Here is a 12,003-nt window from a genome sequence, read left to right on the forward strand (position 1 = left end):
CCATTTAGTCACATGTCACCCAACCTTTTGTCTTTGTGTATTTTAAGTTGGTCACAAACAGTGAAAAAACAAACTGATCTTGTCTTTATGATACTTTTTTAGTCCAAAAAGAATAGTTTAATCATTAATGGGTTGTTGCTCCATCCAAAGAGGCCTTTCTAAGTCAACAGACAGACTGTCTGAAATAAACAGAACCTTTGCCATTGGATGCTGGACTCACTGCTCTGTGGCTGAGTGCATGAGGGGAATGGGTTGGCAGCAATGGACTCTGGGAACCGATGGACGCGACACCATTTTAGATATTTATTGTATAATAGGGTTTACTGTAGTCGGGGAATTTGTTATTGTGGCGGTATTGCCGTGGTTCTTTTACGTTGCTTTCATGTTTCACGTTTCACATCAAATGTGATAATTATGTCCCGAGAATGATGTTACCTCATACTCTCAAGGACTTCTGAGCACTACAAGGCCTGTAGTAGCTTTAACCTTGAACTTCTCTGCCAACATCTGACTCTATTATATCAATAGCTTCATACAAAGCACGGTTCTCAATGTCAAACTAGGCATGAGTATATTTCACAATAGATGAACTCTCTCACAGAAATCTTTTCAAGTGGAGCCATTGTTTAGAACTCCGTATGACAGTGGTGAGGAATGTTATGTCCAGTAATTACAGTATTTTCTGTGGTGAAAATGAAGCAGTGGCAGCTGAAGGCAGATAAGACAAAGGATGTTTACCTCAGAGTGATGGGAAACAGAACAGCCTGGAATATTTAAAAATGCATACATTGGAATTGAACCCACAATTATAAACAGGCACTGTTATTCTTTGACAAGAACTAAAAAAACACAAACTCCGGAAACTTATAGGGACAATTTGGTCACATAAAAAAAGCGTAGATTGATAGATCTGCTTTATCACCCTCTCTACTGCAGAACAAAGATTGCGGATTGGCTATTAAGTAAATTAACAGTTCGATTTATCTTTACAACTTACCTCTAATGACTAATAAGTTCAAAATCCACATCAATATCCAAGTTATTTTACCAACATATTAATATATCTTTGGTTTATGCTTACTATTGACCTGTTAATTTGCAATTGCCTATTGCTATTTATTGCAGTCGCAACTATACGTATCCAATCCTTTTGTTTTTATTTGGTGGTCATTTACTGTAGCACAACAATCCACACATTTTAGTTTCAAACGCTCTCCCCTTACTGGGAGTTTTCCCCTCACAATTAAATAAATCCCACCACTCACTGAAAATGTCCTTCAGGTACTTTTAATTCATGCATGTGCAATCACATTGGTCACATTTCAATGGTATTTCCGCCATGACATATACAGCTGAAGTAGCTCAAACTGAGAAAATAGCATATTCTAGTTTATACTATGTCCCCATAGGAATGGACAGCCATCTTTGTGGTCATATACTGCTCAATATGAATTTAGACTGCAGAGTATGAAGTGATAGCTTGATTCATTCAGCACCTTTTCAGTTTTATATTTTCCAAACCATCTTGAAGCCCAATTAAAGTTAACAATATTGTAAATGTGTTCAAGTAAAGCTTAAATTGAGTGAAAATTAGAAAATTAGAATAATTTACTGTAAAAAAAAAAAGATTTTTCTTTTTAAAGAAGTCGCAAATGTCAATTCTCTTGTTGAATTAGTGTTGAATACTAAAGTAGGCTTCTCTATGTGTCAAACACTGAGAATGAAAATACACTGGCCTACGCTGGATTTGAACTCATTGCGCAACTTATCCCATAATGAGCACGGAACTATAAATACTTGAACTGATATAATCCCTGGAATGGTGCATCACAAAAGAAGTCAGTGAATTAACATCTCAAGCAGCACCAGTTCAATGGTGCATTAAAAGAAAATTGAACGCTTGGTGTTCGGAACGCTTGTCAGATTCCAGGTGCAACTTTCTTTTCACATTGCATAGGAGACACAAACATTTTGAAAAAAAAAAGAATGTTCGCTGGTTCGAATATAATTCAAGATATTCCTTCACTTTATCAGTGGGAGAATAATGACAGCAGGGAAAGTTTTATCTGGTTGTTTATATGGGTTTAAACCAAAGACTTTTTGCCAGTGGTCTGTGATTTGCGATTATACAGAGCACAATATTCCACAGAATGGTAATGTAGATTTGCGCTCTTGTTCAAATCTGAATTTTCCATATACTGACAAGTTTGAACTGTAGATTCCTAAAAATATATATGTATATACTGTACAACGTTTTTTTTGATGAATTATTTGTATTGGACATTTCCTCCAAAGACACCTCATTACATGGTTATTCAGGATTATCGAGGGTTTTCTTGTAGTCTATATGATGTTCCTTTTCTTGTCACATTTTGATATTTCTCCCATTTCCGCAGATGTGAAATTGAACCAATATCCTCAACCACTTTTGCAAGTCTTGAATTCGCCCACAGGGATCTCACTGTTGCTGTTCCTGGTAGTTCCCATTCTTGATATATTCCTCATCCTTTTGAATGGTTGAGTCTTTATTGTTTTTCCAACCCTGTCTCTGAACAGAGAAATTGTCTGTGGTTCCATAGCTCTTTTTGGGTGCTGTCGCTATCTCAGCGTTGAGCTCCGATTCCTCAGCTAGCTCATCCTCATCAATAATGCCGCACTTATCCTCACTTGTGCTTTCAGGGTTTGCCCATTCCTGCTGCTCTCCCGAAGCAAAGATAGCATAGAAGATGACCCCCGAGTAATGTACCATGGCTGCAATGACAAAGACATTCTGCCAATCCAGACGGGTCTGTAGGAAAATAAATAAAATTGATAAATATACTGACTTAAGAGGAGATACTCATCCTTGGACGGTGATCCTTTCAGGTAACAGTTTAACCCATTACCTTTCTCAAAACAATAGAAATAATACTGGTGTGAAAAATGCATTTCACATCGCAGCAAGTCTATTTTTTTACAGGCGTTTTAACTTGATGTTTTCTTTGAACACCAAAATTTAAGATTGACAGTAAAAAGAGCAACAATTTTACCATTGAATGTTGATATTATCCATGCTGCATTTCTATAAATTCAAACCAGTGTTGGAGAGTAGACTGTACCTTGTGTTTTGTCAGTGCTCCAACAATCAGAGGGCAGACCATTCCAGACAGTGTTCCCACCCCATTAGAAATGCCCATCAGGATGCTGGCATAGCGAGGAGCAATATCCAGATGATTTACATTAAAACCTGGCGACACAGTATACACAGCAGTGCATTGGATTTTGTTAAAACAACCGGGTACATCCTTTCATAATCCAAAATGTGACTCTGTAAAATCATCGTCTGCAACATATTGCAGAGCTTATCGCGCACACTTCATTTAATGTTTGGGCTTCTTTGGGAAATATGGCGTACAAACATACATCATTCTTTGGCAGATGAGGTTTTACCTGAGATAGCGAACCCACTGAAACCTACAGCAAGCACCAGGAAAGTGATGGCAACTGCACGTGTGTGAGAAAACCCGACCACCAGCAACAGCGTAGCCTCCATGCCGAAACCTGGGAATAGTCAAGAACTTGTTATAACCTGGTTGCACAACAACTTACAAACAAAAAAACAAAACATCATTATAGCACATGATACATTTCAAATCAAGCAAATAATCAAGCTTCGTACTACTAATTCCATGAACACATGGCTTATGTTTGATTTTAGTTTATCATTGTTATTCTTACAATTTTTGCTAATATTTTTTCAGTCATGCTGATTTATTTTACAATTTGTCATTCAATTTAGATTAGTTAATGTCAACACCGAGTCCAAATTGATATTATGTATGCAACTGTGGCAAAACAGTCACTTTAAAGATTCCAAACGATGGAATAATTGATGAAGACTCAGAAGATGCCGAAAGCTGAGAGCTTAATTTCTAAGGTCAAGCTCAAGCACATACATAATCACATTCCTTGAGAGGATCTCTTTTGACATACCTCCACAATTCATGAGTTTTCTCACGTTTGTGGTGGACATGATTTTGCTACTGCGTAAGAAGTCAGCCAGTTGTCCTCCAATAGGAACAACAATTGTCATCACCATGTGGGGAACAGCAGACAGAATCCCCACCTGCAGGTGGATCATAGATTTAGGACTTATTTGACAGCACTGAAACTAAAAGTCTGACTTATAGATACTGGTTACTGTTATGCAGCTGCAGCAATTACATGCTGGATGGGACAAATCTACCTTGCTGATGGGGAAGTCAAAGACCTCTTCAAAATATGCCGGCTGGCTGATAAGAAGCAGGTAGAACGTCCAACTGCGACAAAAGTTTGCCACTATGATGGCATAGACGGGCATGGAAGTAAAGAAACGGCGCCAGGGAGTCTTGAATTTCTGTTGGGGGAGAAAAGAAAAAAGAAACATTTGCGCTAGTTCTATGTACTATGTGAAATGTCTGGAACCGAAGTTGTTTTACACACCTGTGTCACGCTCAGTTGGTTTACATTTTCACCTATCGTCGTCTCAATGTATGTCCTCTCCTCGTCTGTGATTGTGGGATGTTGAGCTGGACTCCCATAGGCCAGCAGGAGCCACAGGACATACCATGTGATACCAAAAACACCTATTCAAACCACAGTAAATAAAGTGAAGGGCAAGACAGACTAATTAAAGCAAGGCCAGACCTCTTCCCCAGACCACAAGAAGTTTCATTATTAAAATTAAATGAACAGGGTATGAGTCATACAACTCAGACAGGAAAATGCTAATTTACATCAATAAATCATGAGATCATATCACAGACGAACCAGAGTAGATTTTTATTAAAACACATCTGGCAAAGTGTGAATTTTATGCAAGTGATAATCACTTCAATCAAACTCCAAAGCAATTTAGATAAGGTTTATTGCACAAAGAATAAAAAGTACAGCTGCCAAAGAGATACATTGTTTTACAGATTATGAAAGCCTTGCCGCTTGTCACTCAAACAAAATTGGGTGAATTTTGGACAGTACAGGATTAATTTTATAAAATGCTATCGTCATAATATACCCTTGAAATTCATCTAAAAATGGATGTGAATCATGCCATGTTTTCATTTTGCCTTTTTTAGACTTACCATAGATATAAAAGACTGAAGGCCATCCAACATACTGGACCATCACTCCAGCTAAGGGCATGGCTATCACTGCTCCTGCGTAGGATCCTACACATAGTGTCACATTACAATGTCAAACATATTGATAATAAAAAGAATAAAAATAAAAATGATCAGAGAAACATGTTTTCATCAAAGTACATGAGTTAGAGAGCTTTAGTCTATTCACGCCCCCACACACCATGAGAAGATATCACAATATTAAAAACACCTAGCAGCTTGGTTTTTTGGGTTAAAATATGATTTTTTTGATCCAAAACTGCACTGTCTAGTGAGCATGTCTCGATATAAAGATCTCATTAAAGACACATTAGTTTTCTTGAATAAATGCTCCCAAAATGAGTCACTGACACTGCCATCGTGGTGAGGGTGTTAATGTGTTTCCTATTATCTGACAGATTCAGGGACAATGTTGTTTTGAAAAGAGCAGAGTGTGAGTGGTTTTCCAATTGTACACAATGCTAGACTTCATTTGGATGAATGGATGGAGCACCTCCTTCACCATGTGTCTGTTCATTTACAGACAATGTTAAAATAGGGTTGCGAAAGGGGTTGTCATGGTTCCTTTTCAAAATGCTGCAAGGTCATTTCAATGTCAGGAGTGGACCACATGGGCTTTCTCATATCTATATAATGACTGAAGAGTGTTTGTCTATAACAGACAAACCAGCTGGAATATTTGGGAGTATTTTAATATCACAAAAAAGAGGGTTTTGCTCACCGCAAAATGAGGTTGTGGCCAATCGACTTCGTTCCAGAGGCGGCGCCCATTTAGACCACATCCCATGACACGCCGGGTAAGTAACACCCTAGAAATAGGTAGCAACAATCAAGAATTGATTCACAATTAACTTTTTTTTACAAAGTAGATGTGCATGGCATGGATCAGTCATATTTTGCCTTAACTTGAGAATTGTGTTACCTCAACTAACCCCTGCAGGATTCGAACAAACATGACACAGCCATAGTGAACTCGAGCTGCTGAGGGGATGAACATGTTCAGCAGTGATGTCAGAAAGATTGCAGCTCCGAACACCCTGTAGGAAAACTCACGTTACTATCATTCCGTATGAAATTACATTGTTCTCACTGGCCATTTGAATCGGAATAAAAATTAAAGAAATTTCACAAGCAGACCGTGTCTGTCCGGTAAATATGATGTAAGTGCCAGTTAGTTTCGGTGAAAATGTAACTTGTGATTAAATCTACCAAAATGACCCACAGAATTTGATTACATGTGATTCCGAATATGCTTGCGAATAATCGTCTATGTCTTTGATGGTTCCAGAAATAGTCCCATGTTGAGAGTAAAGACTTAAATAGGTTCAGGTACCAGATACCTTTTCTCTTGGTAAGAAAGTCTTTGAATGAGATTTATCTATACTTTCTTTCAATACATTTAAGGAAACTTTCATGCTTAATTTATAACAATAGCCCAATATTTGATGCCTTTAAATTTTTGTATCAAGTAAGAACTAGGCCACCCCCGGGTGCATGACTTATATTGACAGACTCATGTTATCTCAATGGAAAAGCCAGATAAAAGAACCGAACTCACGCCACTGCTTTTCATGAACTTAGATAAAAACATTCCATATGATCTTCAAGTTTCTTCTTCATCACCTACATTCCATTTGGCTCCCTTCTCCTTTTTTCCTGCACCTCTCTTTTTCCAAAACACCGTGTAAGTGACACTTGTAATATTCCAGTGGCTGGTGTTTCAGAAAGAAATCAGAGGCAGGATCTTTCATTATTAACTCTGTCAGTGGCGTGTCCTCTTCTCCTCTGAAGCTTTTATTACAGGACGGCTATCTGCTCCATCAGTGCTGCTCACCACACCGAACAGCTTTAACCCTCCAACCACACTACCCCCCAAACCGTTATCTTTCATTTTTAGTATTCCTTGTGATCGTCGCAACATATATGTTCGGGGCTGCAGCAACCAGGTACAAGTGCTTAGAAACAGTCATAGAAACAGTCCTGTGTTTATGCGTACCTCACCCTCAATGTAACTATTTTTGAGTCAACAGGGTCTGTTTGTCGCTGGCTGACAGCTGTTTTCACTACTGATTACCCAAAGAAATACAACAAAAGACAGGGTAAACAGATATTACGGTGTTGCAGTTACACTACGCAAGCAATAATGAAGTCATTTGATCCTCATAACCTGTTAGCAGAAAGCTTATTTGATATGAAGCCACCAGGAATCTGCGTGACGATGTAGCCCCAAAAGAAGGAGCCGTGGATCAGCCCCACAGTCTCTGGATCCCAGTTAAATTCAGCTTTCTGAAAAGGAAATCAAACTGGTATTCATGGCAGAAATAGAAGTAAAATGTGCTGATAAATACTGAACAAAACTGCATTTTGCTATTTTTCTATTTTTCATTTTTATCAACCTGGCATTGTGACTATTTGGATCACAAATGTGAAAGTTTCTCTGTGGGACACATTATACTATTAGAGCCTTCCAGCCCATCTGAAAATTTGTCTCCGGTGTATGAATAAAAAAAAAAATACAATCACTAATGTTATTTTATATACCAAGTGCGTAGGTGCTATCAACAATAAAAGTACCGATGTACAAATACTCTATAAAGATTCCCATGTACTATTTTATTGATTATTTCTCATTTTAATGTCATTTTAGCTACATAATGTTGAATGGTTTGTGACCACCAGCGCCATCGGGTATCAAATGACATTGTAGTAGGACACTGAATTACCCTTATAAATGTAGAGATTTCCATTTAACACATAACAGATGTTACATTCTATTTAGAAAATAATATTTAATCGATGTCAAAATCCAGAGTTGGATAAAAATATTAATTATCAGCAAAACTGGAAATTTGTAAAATGACAAGGCAATTTAAAAACGTCACACTATCAACATTTGCTTTCATCAGTATCTTGGTGAAATGTTTGCATAAACCCTCCTGATTTTGATCCCATAATCATTTCAGTATCTCTAACATTAAGTCCAACTTGGAGCCTGATGGGAATAAATGTAAAAGAAATTAACTTGGAATTTCCAATAAAATACATACATTTGTGAGTGGCATAGTGTGACAGTGGCTTGTAGTTTGGCCTCACGACAACAATGTTCGGATCCATTGACCAACCAGGGCCTTTCTGTGAGGATTTTAATGTCATGTGGTAAAATCTGGATGACTGATAAATGTTCTACCTGAAGCACTGGAGTTCCGTTGATGTAGACAGTGTTGTTGTTCACCATCTCTACAATGGCTACACCAAGATTGCAGCGAATGCCAAAGGATATGCAGAACCCCAGGCCGCTGAGAATGGCAATGATGTAGCGTTTGGGTAGACCACCACAGCTACAGTCTAGCAGGGGAGCTGGGCGAGATGCTGATGCAACCGGTCGCCCATCCTCCGTCAGTTCAATGTTATCTTCCTCTAAATGGCTGCCATCTATTTTTCTGTGGAGCGAAAATAAATATAATCGAGTTAATTTAATGATAATGACTTGTTCGGAATGTTCTTTACTTGTGTTGCTAAATTGCAAATAAAGTGTATGGTCGACGATAACTTCTTGTCGTTTCAACAAGAAGATTTCGACAGGAATGACCTGGAATGACCATCCATGACCTGGATGACAGAGAAACCTCCGCAGACATGTCGACGATAATTGCGATGACAAACCCCTTTTTATTTTTATTTTTTCTAAAATTGTCTGAAATATGTTTTAAAACGTGCAGAGGGCAACTATTAAGGTCAGGAAACATGGATGACAACATTCACAGCACATTTCATATCAGATTGTTTTCATGTGCATCACCCTTTTCATCTGCTACACAATCCAGTCTCCCTGCATTAACGCTCTGCTTCCCATCATCCACCATGGATACAGTGCAGTTCTCTGGAGTGAAAAACCTGCGGTGAACTTTGCTATTATCAACTATATCCTGATGCTTCACAGGTTAATATGTTTGTTATATTGTTATGGGCATATTTCTGCCGACAGCCCTAGTCTAATACTGTGGTGCCCTAAGGTGGCCCAAACTTGCACTTAGTTGATAACAGAAAGATTCTATGAACAAAAAAGGATCATGTTTTTATAGAAACTTAACATATAACTAAAAATATTTGAAGGGTGAAAATATAAAAACATCAGCACCATGCACCAATCAACATCTTGCGAAAGGGGTCAGTTCCCAGGAGCCTCCAAAAGTCCTCAAAGTCTACCATGAATAAATCTAGAAACAAATTTGTTACATTAGTTTTGCTGGGCATTTTGGTGGAAGTCTGTATCTTCAGGCAATTTGCTGGTGGTTATCTGGATCCTTGACTGTTTGAAGAGGTGCTTAATTTTACTGTTTTTTCAGGTAATGTCACATTTAATTTAAGATTTGTTTTCATGTGATTTTGTATCCGGGGCATATTCTAAATTAATACCTGATCAGCTAGTAATTAAACGCTGTTTTGCGTATTTTCCAAATTGTTCTCATGACTGAGATCTTAGTCTTTTCATTTTAAGGACTTGGCTATCTGTGCTTGTTCTCCTGAGCTCTCACATTTCCTGTCATATGTTGACAGTCAAGAAAGAGAAAAATATGCAATTAAAAGAATATTTCTCTTCAATTTTGTGCATACTTGGTGGGACAGAGTAGTTATAAACCTTGTAGACAGGTTTAAAAGTTAATAAAGGATAATAAATATTTGTAAATTGATTTGTTTGTGCTGAGTTTTCACAAAGTAATAAATATATTAGTGGTGACTCCCAAGCCTTGAAGTCTGATTTCAAGTTTTTTGAGTATTTAAAAAATTGAGTGTTTGTAAAGAAAAAAGACTTGATCAAATTCAATCAACAAAATCATCTAACTTCTACAATTGAATTTAGTTGTACTTTTTTGTTTGAATCCAATACATGTGTTCTATGATTTGTATGAGTTCAAAGTTATGAAAAAAGGATGCCACCATGTTGAAAGCCTTCCCGGATTTTCACAATATAGAAATAGCACACCCACAAAATTTATTTTCCAGGAAATTGCCTACTTAGGACTTTATCTATGTGGGAAGCCCGCCACCTCCATCTCTCACACACACAAACAAATACAGGGACACAAACGTTCTTCTCTGAAATACGTATCCGATATGAAATATCTATTATTACACTTTAAAATGACATAGTTTAACCGACAGTCACCGGCTTTTTAAAACCCTTCTCAAACATAAATCTCTGTGAAACCCTCACCTTTGCAGTCTTCCTAAAGTGTCACCCACTGTGTTCTTTGCTTCCTCCTTCCCAGGATTTAACACCTGCTCCTTCAGACCTGACAACCCACCAAAAGGCATTTTCTCTTTTTTGTGCTCTGCCTTTTTCTCAGAATCTGTCTTGATACCAACTTCACTGATGCTTTGCTCTGAGAAAGTGAAAAAATAGAAAAAGAAAAAATCCACTACAAGCTGTTGTCCATTGTTCCTCCGTTTCTGGCTCAAGGTGCTTCTTCACCTGTAATGGTCTTTTCTAAAGCGTTTGTTTGTAAAGTATTTTCAACACCACCCTTCTTTGTAAGTAGCCCTTGACATCCAAAGTCCTAAGCCTGTGGAACTTGATTCCTTTCATGTGCAATTCCACTTTAGAGAAACTCTCAAATTCAAACGCAGTAAAAGCATCCAGACCCTAAGTCCCCTCTTTTGCAGCTGAACTGATGAGCTGTTTAGATCTCCTTTCCATTCCTACTGGGGAGAAGCAGGTGTGGCTAGTGTACCAAAACCCAGCCCCTTGTATTACACCTTATCGTCATCTTTACCGTCAACATCATCATCATTGCCATCATTTCTTCAGCACCACCCCTTTGGCTGGTTAGGTTCATCTGATCTCAGTGGACAAACAATGAAAGATGCATGAGTTGGACCAGTTAAACTGAGGAGAGCGAGATAGGGAGCCAGGCCACTGTGGAGCTGATGAAATCTAAGACACTCCACAATGTAGTTCTTCGTTTTCTGCAAGCCTCTCGCTTCTCCATCTCATCTGTTCACAGGGGCTAAATTGATGTGAGGGTGCAGCGGTATTCATAATTACTGCAGATTTCAGAGTTCTCACGGTTAACAAGAAAAAAACAATATTTATATGTGGCATTTATAGGCATTTTCCTGACACACTCATTATGTCAGCAGGAGAAACACCCGACTTTCCAGAGTTACTTTCATCCTTTGCCAATCATCAAATATGCAGTATTTTAAAAATGTAAAAATTGAGGTTTAAATATTTAAACATCACTGGTCAGGAGGCTTGGAGCCTTCAGGGATAATGCATACTGTTGCAGTACGAACTCCAGTTTTAGTTTTTTTTTTTTACCAGCAGACATTATTTCAAAACATGAAAAATAATCCAAATATCACAACTCCATCAAAGATAAAAATTCATGGGACAGCCTGTTTCTCTTGATGGTAATGCCCAGCATTATGATAAACATATATCAGAAGTCAAGCATACAGATGCATAATTTTTCAAGTTAAGGTGACTTTTTTATGGTGTAGCTGCAAGGTTTTTATCACAATAATGATTCAGTTAGAATACAAAATTGTTGGATAAATAAAATAAATTACACTCAAATATTGATGTATTGAAATTAAATTTTTATTGGGCATTAAAATGGCAATGGGGTTGTTTTGTCTCTGTGGCATTGTTGAAAGGCAGAGATATGATTCTGTGCAACTCTGTGTGCACTAGATATTGTATACTTCACAAAACACTGGCTGCAGGATAAACTCATTTAGCAAAAAAAATGCAGTTATCAAATCAGGATTTATAATTATATCTTAATTTAATATCAGCTTGGGCTTTGCACAATGGGCTTTTTAAATGTAAGATATGTCATTCCACAGTCTGAAAAACCAC

The 12,003-nt window shown here is 37.7% G+C and overlaps 1 protein-coding gene across 1 annotated transcript; it reads right to left on the reverse strand.

Moving 5' to 3' along the window:
• Positions 1-1,198: 1,198 nt before the first annotated feature.
• On the reverse strand, positions 1,199-10,824 carry slc17a8 (solute carrier family 17 member 8). Its single transcript, XM_086163199.1, has 12 exons — positions 10,354-10,824; positions 8,326-8,578; positions 7,306-7,424; positions 6,061-6,175; positions 5,860-5,947; positions 5,100-5,186; positions 4,462-4,604; positions 4,226-4,375; positions 3,973-4,105; positions 3,430-3,540; positions 3,099-3,226; positions 1,199-2,788 (listed from the first exon to the last, which is right to left on the reverse strand). The coding sequence occupies exons 1-12, from the start codon at positions 10,452-10,454 to the stop codon at positions 2,459-2,461; spliced, it is 1,758 nt and encodes a 585-aa protein (XP_086019325.1). The 5' UTR covers positions 10,455-10,824; the 3' UTR covers positions 1,199-2,458.
• Between the last annotated feature and the right edge of the window lie 1,179 nt (positions 10,825-12,003).

Source organism: Fistularia commersonii, chromosome 17 (assembly GCF_037954325.1).
Source record: "Fistularia commersonii isolate RoL2024-O1a breed Wild chromosome 17, RoL_Fcom_v1.0, whole genome shotgun sequence".
Lineage (NCBI taxonomy): Eukaryota > Metazoa > Chordata > Actinopteri > Syngnathiformes > Fistulariidae > Fistularia > Fistularia commersonii.

Excerpts from the sequence above, each read along its gene's own strand:
- slc17a8 (XM_086163199.1), bottom strand. The coding sequence starts at position 10,454 with ATGCCTTTTGGTGGGTTGTCAGGTCTGAAGGAGCAGGTGTTAAATCCT. Across the intron at positions 3,227-3,429 it reads CAGTGGGTTCGCTATCTCAG|GTTTTAATGTAAATCATCTG; the intron begins GTAAAACCTCAT and ends CTGTGTCGCCAG. Across the intron at positions 2,789-3,098 it reads GAGCACTGACAAAACACAAG|ACCCGTCTGGATTGGCAGAA; the intron begins GTACAGTCTACT and ends ATTTTCCTACAG.